Source organism: Mustelus asterias, chromosome 6 (assembly GCF_964213995.1).
Source record: "Mustelus asterias chromosome 6, sMusAst1.hap1.1, whole genome shotgun sequence".
In the NCBI taxonomy this organism is placed as follows: domain Eukaryota; kingdom Metazoa; phylum Chordata; class Chondrichthyes; order Carcharhiniformes; family Triakidae; genus Mustelus; species Mustelus asterias.
In genome coordinates, this window is record NC_135806.1 from 136423881 (window position 1) to 136439096 (window position 15216).

At 47.6% G+C, this 15216-nt stretch overlaps 1 protein-coding gene across 1 annotated transcript in view; it reads right to left on the bottom strand.

Moving 5' to 3' along the window:
- Positions 1 to 15216, bottom strand: part of LOC144495164 (hepatocyte growth factor activator serine protease-like) — a 76623-nt gene that overhangs the window by 17819 nt on the left and 43588 nt on the right. Inside the window, exons 10-12 of the mRNA XM_078215156.1 lie at positions 7768 to 7881; positions 6304 to 6435; positions 782 to 892 (exon numbers count right to left, since the gene is read on the bottom strand). Coding sequence (XP_078071282.1) covers positions 782 to 892; positions 6304 to 6435; positions 7768 to 7881 — 357 coding nt within the window. The remainder of the gene's footprint in view (positions 1 to 781; positions 893 to 6303; positions 6436 to 7767; positions 7882 to 15216) is intronic.

Genomic DNA, 15216 nt, shown 5'->3' on the forward strand with positions numbered 1-15216 from the left:
ATCTTACTTAATTGTCTCTTTATCACTTTCTATTGCTTTGCACCATCATCTCTTTCACCTTCCATGATATCACCCCACCAGCACCCCCCCCCACCCCCCCCCCCCCACCCGCCCCGTCACCCATGCCCCACAAACCCCCCTTCCCTGTAAGAAATTGGTCGTGAATGTAGCCCAATCCGTCACGCAAACCAGCCTCCCATCCATTGACTCTGTCTACACTTCCCGCTGCCTCGGCAAAGCAGCCAGCATAATTAAGGATCCCACACATCCCAGACATTCTCTCTTCCACCTTCTTCCTTCGGGAAAAAGATACAAAAGTCTGAGGTCACGTACCAACCGACTCAAGAACAGCTCTTTCCCTGCTGCCATCAGACTTTTGAATGGACCTACCTTGCATTAAGTTGATCTTTCTCTAGACCCTAGCTATGACTGTAACACTACATTCTGCACTCTCTCCTTTCCTTCTCTATGAACGGTATGCTTTGTCTATATAGTGTGCAAGAAATAATACTTTTCGCTGTATCCCAATACATGTGACAATAATAAATCAAATCAAATCAAAATTGCTTATTGCCTGTTTAATCTCAAACCTTTTCCAGTTGGGATGAAAACCCATTCATGTTAACTCTCTTTTACCCTCTCTGCGGACGCTGCCAGACCTGCTGAGTATTTCCAGCATTTTTGGTTCTTATTTCAGTCCTCCAGCATCTGCAGAGTTTTGTTCTTGTATTAAGGTAAAGCACTTGTACAGGTGAAAGCTGATTCCAATCAAGGAGCGTACCTATATCACAGTACTTCCCCACAAAACCGTCTCTGCACTGGCAAATCATCTCCCCCATGTCCTGGATTGCTCGACACTCACCACCCCGGAGACAGTGATTAACCTTGCAATCTGAAAAAGGACAAGAGAATTGGTGAAAAATAACATGCGGACATACATACCAGGAGCAGGAGGAGGCCACTCAGCCCCTCAAGCCTGCTCTGCTATCCGGCAAGATCATGGCTGATCTGATTGTAACCTCAACCCCACATTTCTGCCAAGCCCACGATAATCTTTCACTCCCTCTTGTTTATCAAGAATCTATCTGGGTCAAATGAAAGGGGTAATTTGGCCTGCACTGGGGGCTAACAGTAAGTTGGGAAACGCAACACCAGTTTATAGTCAACGAACAAAGAACAAAGGAAAGTACAGCACAGGAACAGGCCCTTCGGCCCGCCAAGCCTGTGCTGATCATGATTCCCTAATTAAACTAAAGAAAAACCCTCCTGCCTTTACTTGGTCTGTATCCCTCCCTATTCATGTACCCACCTAGATGCCTCTTAAATGTTGCTAATGTACCTGCTTCCACCATCTCCTCTGGCAGCGCGTTCCAGCATCCACCATTCTCTGCGTGAAAAACCTCCCCCTGCACATCTCCCTTAAACGTTCCCCCTCTCATCTTGAACCTGTGCCCCCTTGTAATCGAAGTCCAACGGGTTTATTTGAAATCACAAGCTTTCGGAGCGCTGCTCCCTTGTCAGGGGAAGTGGAGAGAGGTGTGCAAGCACGGAATATAAAGGCAGAGTGATGATAGCCCAATACTCACAGGTAATCAAGAGGGTCAGTGAATAAGTACAGACAGTGGAGTGCAGTGTAGGCCGCCTGAATAACAGTGGGGAGATTCTCCCAACCCGCAGGGCTGGGAGACTCAAGCAGAGACCGTTTTACCAGCTTCCTGCTGGGCGCCACGGCCTCCGCGAGTCTCCGGGTACTGGATTTCTGGTGCCATCAGTTCCGTGCCAGAAATCGGCGCGGAGCTGAATAATTTATGCAAATACACATTTAAATGCCATTAGTGGGCCCGGGACTGAATTTTCCTGGCCCGCAAGAATCTCTCCCCTCCCACAGGAATGTTTCACTCCAGCGGGGTTTACAATAACTCCCCACTTACTCCCCAGGAGGTCCCCCACCCCTGGGCATTGTCAGCTTGGCAGTGCCAGCCTGGTCCCCTAGCACTGCCCAAGTGGCATGCCCAGGGGCATCTTGCCAGGGAGATTGGGACAGCAGGGTGGGGGGAAGCGTCGGGACTTTGCGGGGGGGGTCAGGGTTGCCGGTGGGGTGGAGTGTCGAGGAGATGAGGACTGCCGAAGGATGGGAGGAGATTGAGGCGGACTGGCAGGGGGTGGGGGTGGGAGATCGAAGCAGGCTGGCGGATTTGAGGCTGGCCCGCACACGTCTCGGGGTGGGGGGGGGGGCAGCAATCGGGTCATGGGGGGGGTCAGAGGGGCAGCAATGCAGGGCGGTGGGATTGGCCAGTGATTGAGAAGCCAGCAGCGCTGTGTTACTGCGAATGCGCCGATCTTGGCGCTGACAGATCAGCACATGCGCAGTGGCCGCTCAGCACTATGCTGCCGGCCTCTCCAGCTGGAATAGGTCCTGCCCACTGATTTTTAGAGTGATTTACACTAGAGCACTCTGCAGTGCTCAGAGTGTGGGAGATTCATTTTGAAAATCCCGCTGAAAAACCAACGGATTTACTCCAGTTTTTACATGAATTCGGCACTTAGAGCTCCTGTGGGAGAATCGCCCCCCAAGTCTTTACAGGTATTCATGAATGCCAATAGATAAGTGCAAGCAGTTAGGTATAATCAGTATGGAGGCCAGCCCTGCGCCTTCACTACTCACCTTCAAACAGCCGCCTAACCTCAAACGGACAATCGTTCGCAGCAAGCTACTCAGCCCTCGGGGGAACAGCGACCACGACACCACACAACCCTGCCATGGTAACCTCTACAGGACATGCCAGGTCATCGGCACAGATACCACCATCACACGGGGGAACACCACCCTCCAGGTACACGGTATGTACTCATGCGACTCAACCAACGTAGTCTACCTCATATGCACAGTAAGTAGTCTCACAACACCAGGTTAAAGTCCAACAGGTTTATTTGGCATCACGAGCTTTCAGAGTGCTGTTCCTTCATCAGGTGAGTGTCACCTGATGAAGGGGCAGTGCTCCAAAAGCTCGTGATACCAAATAAACCTGTTGGACTTTAACCCCCCTGGTATTGTGAGACTTCTTACTGTGCCCACCCCAGTCCAATGCCAGCATCTCCACATCATACCTCATATGCTGCAGGGAAGGATGTCCCGAGGCATGGTACATCGGTGAGACCATGCAGACACTACGACGACAGATGAAGAGGCACCCCGCGACAATCACCAGGCAGGAATGTTCCCTTCCTGTCAGGGAACACTTCAGTAGTCAAGGACATTCAGCCTGACCCGATCTTCGGGTCAGCGTTCTCCAAGGCGGCCTTCACAACACACGAAACGCAGAATCGCTAAGCAGAAACTGATAGCCAAGTTCCGCACACATGAGGACGGCCTCAACCGGGATCTTGGGTTCATGTCATGCTGCATGTAACCCCACCATACTGTTCTGTGGGGAGAAATCTCCCTGGCAGTACTGTTTTGACACCATGTATACCTTGATTCAGCTCTGACCAAGGGTCATCTAGACTCTTAAACATTGGCTCTATTCTCTCCCCACAGGTGCTGTCAGGCCTGCTGGGAATTTCCAGCATTTTCTGTTTTTGTTTCAGATTCCAGCATCCGCATTATTATGCTTTTACTCTTTGATTATTTGTAATTATCTCTCTGCCTTAAATTATCAGTTCTTGGGTCATCCTTTAACTTGTTACACAGCCTGTTGACACTTTACACATACTGATTGTACTTAACTGCCTGCATTTGTCGATTAGTACTCATGATTACCTGTAAAGACTTGTTATTCAGCCACCTACATTGCACTACACTGCCTGTACATATCCGTTGACATTCTTGATTACCTGTGAGTATCGAGCTATCGTCACTCCGCCTACACTTGGGGACCAAGTGCAGTGTGTCAAAATTCGCAGATGACACTAAGATGAGTGACAGAGCAAAGTGTGCAGAGGACGCTGAAAGTCTGCAAAGGGATATAGATAGTCTAAGTGAGTGGGCGAGGGTCTGGCGGATGGAGTACAATGTTGGTAAATGTGAGGTCATCCATTTTGGTAGGACTAACAGCAAAATGGACTATTATTTAAATGGTAAAAAATTGCAGCATGCTGCTGTGCAGAGGGACCTGGGTGTCCTTGTGCAAGAATCACAAGGAGTTGGTTTGCAGGTGCAGCAGATAATTAAGAAGGCAAATGGAATTTTGTCCTTCATTGCTGGAGGGATGGAGTTTAAAAACAGCAAGGTTATGTTGCAGCTGTATAAGGTGCTGGTGAGGTCACACCTGGAGTACTGTGTACAGAATTGGTCTCCTTACTTGAGAAAGGATATACTGGCACTGGAGGGGGTGCAGAGGAGATTCACTAGATTGATTCCGGAATTAAGAGGGTTGGCTTATGAGGAGAGACTGAGTAGACTGGAGCTATACTCATTGGAATTCAGAAGAATGAGGGGAGATCTTATAGAAACATACAAGATTATGAAGGGAATAGATAAGATAGAAGCAGGGAAGTTGTTTCCACTGGCGGGTGAAACTAGAACTCGGGGGCATAGCCTCAAAATAAGGGGAAGCAGATTTAGGACTGAGTTGAGGAGGAACTTCTTAACACAAAGGGTTGTGAATCTGTGGAATTCCCTGCCCAGTGAAGCAGTTGAGGCTACCTCACTGAATGTTTTTAAGGCAAGGATAGATAAATTTTTGAACAGTAAAGGAATTAAGGGTTATGGTGAGCGGGCGGGTAAGTGGAGCTGAGTCCACGAAAACATCAGCCATGATATTATTGAATGGCGGAGCAGGTTCGAGGGGCCAGATGGCCTACTCCTGCTCCTAGTTCTTATGTTCTTATATATTCTGCACCTGTGCCTCTCTCTCTACCTGATGAAGGAGCAGCGCTCCAAAAGCTTGTGATTTCAAATAAACCTGTTGGACTATAACTTGGTGTCGTGTGACCTCTCAATTGTTCATCACAGTCCAACACCAGCATCCCCACAATAAGTTTAGTTGTTGGAGGTCAAAAGATTCATTGTTTTATTGACAAGAAGACAATACCTGGAGATTCTAATTCTACAATGAGTAAACCCTGAATCTCCCAAAGTCCCAGAAAGATGTTGTGGATCATCGAGTTGAAAACAGTTGAGCTGTAAATTATCCTTTCGCTTTGAAGATGAATGGGAGTTGGGATCAAAGCTAACTGAGTAAGATACGGAGCTCAGGTATGTCCTGTTGCCCTGGGGTAAGAGGGTGGAGGACGCCCTATATCTCACACCGAGATAGTGAGTAATATATCAGACTTTTCCATGGTCATAAATGCTGGCCTTCCCAGTAATATCCACATCTGATGAATAAATGAAAAAAGCACTCAGGTTACTAATAGAATCTTACAGATAGAAAGAGGCCATTCAGCCCCTCATGTCAATGCTGACTCTTCAAAGCAGCTGTCCAAATAGCTCTCCAAAAAGCTCTTGCTGCTTTTCGCTGTAGCTCAGCAATTGCCTCCTCTTCAAACTTTAATTCAATTCCTTTTTACAAGTTAGTTCAGCCCTTCAGACAATCCAGTTTGAAACATAATTATTACGTGGGTGTTTTTTCTCATCTCTCCTCTGCTTATTTTGCCAATTATCTTAAGTCTGTATCCTCTGGTTACCAGCCTTTCTGACAGAGGGGAGCAGTTTCTCGATTTCAAAATCTTGTGATTTTGAACATCTCTATCAAATCACCCCTTATCCATCTCTGCCCCAACTTGAATAACCTCAATGTCTCGAGCCAATGTTCTGAACCAGGCCCTAAATGTCAATTAAGGTTTTTAACCAGAGAGATGCCAGAGATTAAGGTAGCTGTTAGAAGGTGAGAGGAGGGAGGAGTCCTTAGCGAAGGATTAGCCTGTAATTCAAGCTAGGGCAGCATGGTGGCACAGCGGTCAGCGCTGCTGCCTCACTGCACCAGGGACCCAGGTTCAATACCGACCTTGGGTCACTGTCTGTGTGGAGTCTGCACGTTCTCCCCGTGTCTGCATGGGTTTCCTCCCACACTCCAAAGATGTGCTGGTTAGGTGCATTGGCCTTGATAAATTGTCCCTTAGTGTCCCAAGATGTGGATCAGCAGGGTTATGGAAGGAGGGAGGGCCTGAGTGGGATGCTCTTTCAGAGAATCAGTGCAGACCCGATTGACCAGATGGCCTCTCTCTGCACCGTAGGGATTCTATGGTTCTGGGGAGAATGCTTTTTCAGAGAGCCAGTGCAGACTCAAGGGGCTGAATGGCTTCCTTCCGCACTGCAAAGATTCTTTGAATGTAGGAAGTGTTATGAATTCCTGACGATACCTTTGTACTGAATGTTGTGACATTCAGGCCCACTGTCAGCACACATGCAATTTTCAACCTCGTCTCCAGTCATTCGGATCCATCGTTCTCCAGTCAGGAAGTACCTGTGATGGGCACTGTCGAAGCATTTCACTGGAACACCGAGCAAGAGAAAAGGACCAAGTCAATGCAATGTTGAGGAAGATGTTGTGCGTGTAATGATCCTGGCCTTACACTCAACCCTGGAACACTGGGATAACAAAGACACCTATGTCAGACTCCTATTCATAGACTACAGCACAGCCTTTAACACCATTATTCCTACGAAACTCATCTCCAAACCCCATGGCCTGGGCCTCGGCTCCTCCCTCTGTGACTGGATCCTGAACTTCCTAACTCACAGACCACAATCAGTAAGGATAGGCAACAACACCTCCTCCACGATCATCCTCAACACCAGTAGCCCACAAGGCTGTGTTCTCAGCCCCCTACTATTCTCCTTATACAACTATGACTGTGTGGCCACATTCCCCTCCAACTCGATTTTCAAGTTTGCTGACGACGTCACCGTAGTGGGTCGGATCTCAAACAATGACGAAACAGAGTACAGGAATGAAATAGAGAATCTGGTGAACTGGTGTGGCAACAATAATCTCTCCCTCAATGTCAGCAAAACAAAGGAGATTGTCATCGACTTCAGGATGCGTAGTGGAGGACGTGGCCCTGTCTACATCAACAGGGATGAAGTAGAAATGGTCAAGAGCTTCAAGTTTTTAGGTGGCCAGATCACCAACAACCTGTCCTGGTCCGTCCATGCCGACACTATAGTTAAGAAAGCCCACCAACTTCTTTCTCAGAAGACTAAGGAAATTTGGCATGTCAGCTACAACTCTCACCAACTTTTACAGATGCACCATTGAAAGCATCCTTTCTGGTTGTATCACAGCTTGGTATGGCTCCTGCTCTGACCAAGCTCACAAGAAACTACAAAGGGTCGTGAATGAAGCCCAGTCCATTACACAAACCAGCCTCCTATGCATTGACCCAATCTACACTTCCTGCTACCTCGGCTAAGCAGCCAGCATAATCAAGGACCCCACGCACCATGGACATTCTCTCTTCCACCTTCTTCCATCGGGAAAAAGATACAAAAGTCTGAAAACACGTACCAACCGACTCAAGAACAGCTTCTTCCCTGCAGCCTTCAGATTTTTGAATGGACCTACCTTGCATTAAGTTGATCTTTCTCTACACCCTAGCTATGACTGTAACACTACATTCTGCACTTCTCTTTTCCTTCTCTATGAACAGTATGTTTTGTCTGTATAGTGCACAAGAAACAATACTTTTCACTGTATGCTAATACGTGTGACAATAATAAATCAAATCAGAGACAGTGATCATTAGATCTCAATCTTTGGACAAATGTCCCCAACATGGTTTATTGCACCTCATCATTACGTGATGCTGGAACTGTTCACTTACCTTCCTGGCAGTTAACTCCTGCAAACTGATCATGGCATCGACAGTGGTACGAGTTGAGAAGAGGGTCTGTGATGCAAGTCCCACCATTTTTACAGGGATGCGAAAGGCAGGGGTCTGTGTGGCATAAAGCAAAGCGGTTCTAGTGTTAATCACGTCCCCTGAGTAAAGTGAAGTGAAGCCACATTTTAATTCCCCTGGGATGCACCCCAGTTAAAGCCCCCACACCCACCCAATCCAGTAGTCGGCAACCTTGTGTTAAATTAGAGGTGGGCGACACGGTGGCACAGTGGTTAGCACTGCTGCCTCTCAGCGCCAAAGACCTGCGCTTGATTCCCATCTTGGGCCACTGTCTGTGCGGAGTCTGCACATTCTCCCCGTGTCTGTGTGGGTTTCCTCTGGGTGCTCCGGTTTCCTCTCACAGACTGAAAAACGTGCTGGTTAGATGCATTGGCCATGCTAAATTCTCCCTCAGTGTACTCGAACAGGCGCCGGAGTGTGGCGACTAGGGGATTTTCACACTAACTTCATTGCAGTGTTAATGTAAGCCTACTTGTGACACTAATAAATAAACTTTAAGAACTTTAATTTGTCTCTTCAATATCATTAACCATTTAAAACTGACAATATTTTGTTTACATGTAGAACAGGAATAAAAGGCCCCATCCCACCTTCATTGTTTCTCTAATGAAAATCCTAAACTGATTACCAGATCTTGTCATAGAGTCATAGAGGTTTACAGCATGGAAACAGGCCCTTTGGCCCAACTTGTCCATGCCGCCCTTTTTTTTAAAAACCCCTAAGCTAATCGCAATTGCCCGTATTTGGCCCTCTATACCCATCTTACCCATGTAACTGTCTAAATGATTTTTAAAAGACAAATTTTACCCGCCTCTACTACTACCTCTGGCAGCTTGTTCCAGACACTCACCACCCTCTGTGTGAAATAATTGCCCCTCTGGACACTTTTGTATCTCTCCCATCTCACCTTAAACCTATACCCTCTAGTTTTAGACTCCCCTACCTTTGGGAAAAGATATTGACTATCTAGCTGATCTGTGCCTCTCATTATTTTATAGACCTCTATAAGGTCACCCCTCAGCCTCCTATGCTCCAGAGAAAAAAGTCCCAGTCTACCCAGCCTCTCCTTATAACTCAATCCATCAAGTCCTGGTAGCATCCTAGTAAATCTTTTCTGCACTCTTTCTAGTTTAATAATATCCTTTCTATAATAGGGTGACCAAAATTGCACACGGTATTCCAAGTGTGGCCTTACCAATGTCTTGTACAACTTCAGCAAGACGTCCCAACTCCTGTATTCAATGTTCTGACCGATGAAACCAAGCATGCCGAATACCTCTTCACCACTCTGTCCACCTGTGACTCCACTTTCAAGGAGCTATGAACCTGTACCCCTCGGTCTCTTTGTTCTGTAACTCTCCCTAATGCCCTACCATTAACTGAGTAAGTCCTGCCCTGGTTCAATCTACCAAAATGCATCGCCTCGCATTTGTCTAAATTAAACTCCATCTGCCATTCGTCAGCCCACTGGCCCAATTGATCAAGATCCCGTTGCAATTGGAGATAACTTTCTTCACTGTCCACTATGCCACCAATCTCAGTGTCATCTGCAAACTTACTAACCATGCCTCCTATATTCTCATCCAAATCATTAATACAAATGACAAATAACAGTGGACCCAGCACTGATCCCTGAAGCACACTGCTGGTCACAGGCCTCCAGTTTGAAAAACAATTCTCCACAACCACCCTCTGGCTTCTGTCAAGAAGTGGGGATGCCGGCGTTGGACTGGGGTGAACACAGTAAGAAGTCTCACAACACCAGGTTAAAGTCAGGTTTAGTTGGTAGCAAATACCATAAGCTTTCGGAGCACTGCTCCTTCGTCAGATGGAGTGGAAATCTGCTCTCAAACAGTGCAATCTAATTCTAATCAGTATTCTGCAACTTGATTTTGTGTCTGTTTGCACTGTTTGAGAGCACATTTCCACTCCATCTGACGAAGGAGCAGTGCTCCGAAAGCTTATAGTATTTGCTACCAAATAAACCTGTTGGACTTTAACCTGGTGTTGTGAGACTTCTTATTTTGTCAAGAAGCCAGTTTTGTATCCACTATCATCTCACTATAGGAAAGATATGATTGCACTGGAGGGAGTACAGAGGAGATTCCCCAGGATGTTGCCTGCGATGGAGCATTTGAGCCGTGAAGAGAGGCTGGTAAGGCTTGTATTGTTTTCTCTAGAGCAGAGAAGGCTGGGGAGGAACATGATTGAGGTGTATAACATTTTGAGGGGTATGGACCAGATGAGTAGATAGCAGCTGTTCCCCTTGGTTGAGGGGTCAATCACGAGGGGGCACAGTTTTAGGGCACGGGGCAGGAAATTCAGAGGGGATTTGGGAAAAGAAAATTCACTCAGAGTGGGGTGGGAATCTGGAATGCACTGCCTGGGAAGGGAGTGGAGGCCAGAAACCTTACAATCTTTAAAAAATATTTGGATGAGTACTTGAAACATCATTACATTCAAGGATATGGGACAAGTGCTGAAAAATGGGATTAGTGTGCCTTTAGTGGGAGTTATTGTCGGTGCAGATTCGATGGGCCGAAGGGCCTTATCTGCAGTGTACGATTCTATGACTATTACCCACTGTTTAAGGTTAAGGGTGGTTTCCTCCTGTGGCCGAGAGGTATAAGCCACTGAACTAGTAAAGCACAAACCTAGAGCAATGCTCTGGGGTTCCAGGATCGAATCTCACCATGGCAGATGTTTAAATTTGAATTCTGATTTCCATTTCTTTCTGGCCCCAGTATATTTAGCCTCAGCTTTGGCTCTATGGCTACTTGACAGCATCAACATCACTGTGAGACCTGGATGTACATGTCCACCGATGACTGAAAGTGGCAACGCAGGTGGAGAAGGTAGTCAAGAAGGCATGCTTGCCTTCATCAGTCGGGGCATTGAGTATAAAAATTGGCGGGTCATGTTGCAGCTGTACAGAACCTTAATTAGGCCTCATTTAGAATATTGTGCACAATTCTGGTCGCCACTCGACCAGAAGGATGTGGATACTTTGGAGAGGGTACAGAAGAGGTTTACCAGGATGTTGCCTGGTATGAAGGGCATTAGCTATGAGGAGAGGTTGGAGAAACTCAGTTTGTTTTCACTGGAACGACAGAGGTTGAGGGGAGACCTGATAGAGGTTTATAAGATTACGAGTGGCATGGACAGAGTGGATAGTCAGATGCTCTTTCCTAGGGTAGAAAAGTCAAGTACTGGGGACATAGGTTTAAAATGTGTGGGGAAAACTTTAGAGATGTGCGAGGCAATTTTTTTACACAGAGGGTGGTGAATGTCTGGAACACGCTGCCCGGGGAGGTGGTGGGAGCAGGTACATAGCGGCATTTAAGGGGCAACTAGATGAATGGGAATGGAAGGATACGGACTCCGTAAGTGCATACGGATTTAGTTTAGGCAGGCATCATGATTGGCGCAGGGTTGGAGGGCCGAAGGGTCCATTCCTGTGCTGTACTGTTCTTTGTACTTTGTAAGTTTGGAACTATCTCAGGGTTAAGGGTGGTGTGACAGGATTGGGGAGTTCTCCTGGCTGTTACTGCGGGAAAATTGAGGAAAATATTGTCTGGGAATCCCTGGCTGATTCCAAAGCAGATGACAGTGAGCAAGGAAAAAATGACTGGCAGGAGAAGACAAGCTTCTCCATCCAGCTAGCCCTGTTTCACTTTCCAAATCACGATTAGCATCTGAAAGCACTAAAGGAGGCCATTCGGCCTATTACATCCCTGCTGGCTCTCTGAAAGAGCTAAACAATATCCCTGTAATGTTTTATCCCCTCTTACTCCCTCAGGTTGCTGTGGGAGGCGAGGGAAGAGATTGCAGAGCCTCTGGCGATGATCTTTGCGTCGTCGATGGAGACGGGAGAGGTGCCGGAGGATTGGAGGATTGCGGATGTGGTTCCTATTTTCAAGAGGGGGAATAGGGATAGCCCAGGTAATTACTGACCGGTGAGTCTAACCTTAGTGGTTGGTAAGCTGATGGAGAAGATCCTGAGGGACAAGATTTATGAGCATTTAGAGAGGTTTAGTATGCTCAAGAATACTCAGCATGGCTTTGTCAAAGGCAGATCGTGCCTTACGAGCCTGGTGGAGTTCTTCGAAAATGTGACTAAACACATTGACGAAGGGAAAGCGGTAGATGTGGTTTATATGGATTTTAGCAAGGCGTTCGATAAGGTCCCCCATGCAAGGCTTCTCGAAAAAGTGAGAGGGCATGGGATCCAAGGGGCTGATGCCTTGTGAATCCAGAACTGGCTTGCCCAAAGGATGTGGAGATGCCGGCGTTGGACTGGGGTGAACACAGTAAGAGTTTTAACAACACCAGGTTAAAGTCCAACAGGTTTATTTGGTAGCAAATACCATTCGCTTTCGGAGCGCTGCTCCTTCATCAGATGGAGTGGAAATGTGCTCTCAAACGGGGCACAGAAACACAAAATCAAGTTACAGAATACTGATTAGAATGCGAATCCCTACAGCCAACCAGATCTTAAAGATACAGACAATGTGGGTGGAGGGATCATTAAGCACAGGTTAAAGAGATGTCAGAGAGTGTGTATAGATGGGTCTTTTTCTAAATGGAGGTCGATCACCAGTGGTGTGCCCTAGGGATCTGTTCTGGGACCCTTGCCGTTTGTCATTTTCATAAATGACCTGGATGAGGAAGTGGAGGGATGGGTTGGTAAGTTTGCCAATGACACAAAGGTTGGTGGGGTTGTGGATAGTCTGGAGGGATGTCAGAAGTTACAGAGGGACATAGATAGGATGCAAGACTGGGCGGAGAAGTGGCAGATGGACTTCAACCCAGATAAATGCGTAGTGGTCCATTTTGGCAGGTCAAATGGGATGAAGGAGTATAATATTAAGGGAAAGACTCTTAGTACGGTAGAGGATCAGAAGGACCTTGGGGTCCGGGACTCTAAAATCGGCCCCGCAGGTGGAGGAGGTGGTTAAGAAGGCGTATGGTGTGCTGGCCTTCATCAATCAAGGGACTGAGTTTCGGAGTCCGGGGATAATGATGCAGCTATATAAGACCCTCGTCAGACCCCACTTGGAGTACTGTGCTCAGTTCTGGTCGCCTCATTACAGGAAGGATGTGGAAATGATTGAAAGGGTGCAGAGGAGATTTTCAAGGATGTTGCCTGGATTGAGTGGCATGCCTTATGAGGATAGGCTGAGGGAGCTCGGTCTTTTCTCCTTGGAGAGACGTAGGATGAGAGGAGACCTAATAGAGGTATATAAGATGTTGAGAGGCATAGATTGGGTGGACTCTCGGAGGCTTTTTCCCAGGGTGGAAATGGCTGCTACGAGAGGACACAGGTTTAAGGTGCTGGGGGGTAGGTTCAGGGGGGATGTTAGGGGTAAGTTTTTCACACAGAGGGAGGTGGGCGAGTGGAATCGGCTGTTGTCAGTGGTGGTGGAGGCAAACTCAATAGGGACTTTTAAGAGACTCCTGGATGAGTACATGGGACTTAATAGGATGGAGGGTTATAGGTAGGCCTAAAAGGTAGGGATATATTCGGCACAAGTTGTGGGGCCGAAGGGCCTGTTTGTGCTGTTTTTCTATGTTTCTATGTTTCTCAAGGGCAATTAGTGTTGGGCAATAAATGCTGGCCTAACCAGCTGAATCCAAAGCCCGTGAAAGAATACATTTTAATAATATATAGAATTGCCGTTGCCTATACCATTCCCGGCGGAAGAACTTTCATTTGACTGGTCAGATTCCACAGCAAAGGTGTAGTTAAAGCTGCAATGGCCAAGACAGCAGTCAAGAGGTGTTAACAAAATAGTCTAATTATTAGAAATATCCCGCGGAACTTCATTGACCACCGCACCTCCCCCCCCCCCCCCCCCCCCCCCCAGGCCCCCCAGCATCCCGCTCCGAGAAATACCCTCCCCGTGAAATACTCTCCCCGGGAAATATCCTCCCCGTGAACTACCCTCCCGGGAACTACCCTCCCCGGGAAATACCCTCCCCATGAAATACCCTCCCGGGAACTACCCTCCCCGTGAAATACTCTCCCCGGGAAATACCCTCCCCGGGAAATACCCTCCCTGGGAAATACTCTCCCTGGGAAATACCCTCCTGGGAAATACCCTCCCCAGGAAATATCCCTCCCTGAGGAGTTTCGCCATCCTCCTGAGGAATGTCACTCCCCCACTCCCATTGATGGCCATCAGCCTCTGGGTGTCCATTGCACGGAATGTAATTTGTTGGTAAGATCATAACTAAACAAGCACTATAAAGAACAAAGAAAAGTACTTGCTGGTGCCAGTACAGAGCGAGACTGCGGATAGTTGGGAACCTGTCTCGGGGGCAGGGAATTCATATGGTGTTCGTGGAAGTGGAAATGACTAGGGTTGGGAAGCATTTTCCGATCAGGGCCATTGTGATCTCCTGGACTCGTTTCGATCGCCTCAGGGGGTCGGAGAGGAATTTCCCAGATTTCTTTTCCCCATATTGGCCCTGGGGTTTTCACTCTGGGTTTTCGCCTCTCCCTGGAGATCACATGGTCTGGAATGGGGGGGTGGGGGTGAGTTAATAGGTTGTTATGAACAAAGCATTGTAGCTGTGAGGGACAGCTCGGTGGATAGGATATTGGTATGTAGATAGGCTGGAAAATTGGGCGGGGATCCTGGATTCAGGATTCAATCCTGGACCGGGGAGCGGCGCGGGCTTGGAGGGCCGAAGGGCCTGTTCCTGTGCTGTATTGTTCTTTGTTCTTTGTTCTTTGTTCTTTGTACAGCACAGGAACAGGCCCTTTGGCTCTCCAAGCCTGTGCTGATCATGATGCCCTAACTTAACTAAAAAAAAACCTTCTGCCCTTACTCAGTCCGTATCCCTCTGTTCCCTCCCTATTCATGGACCCATCCAGATGCCTCTTAAATGTTGCTAATGTGCTTGCTTCCACCAGCTCCTCTGGCAGCGCGTTCCAGACACCCACCACTCACTGTGTGAAAAACTTCCCCCGCACATCTCCCTTAAACTTTCCCCCTCTCACCTTGAACCTGTGCCCCCTTGTAATTGACACTTCCACCCTGGGAAAAAGCCTCTGACTATCCACCCTGTGCCTCTCATAATTTTGTAGGCCTCTATCAGATTTCCCCTCAGCCTCCGTCTTTCCAGTGAACAATCCTAGTTTATTCAACCTCTCCTCGTAGTCAAACCTCTCAAGTCCAGGCAACATCTGGTGAACCTTCTTCGCACTCTCTCCAAAGCTTCCACATCCTTCTGGTAGTGTGGTGACCAGAACTGCACACGATATTCCAAATGCGGCCTAACCAAGATTTTATATAGCTGCAGTGTGATTTCCTAACTCTTGTACTCAGTGCCCCGGCTGATGAAGGCAAGCATGCCATATGCCTT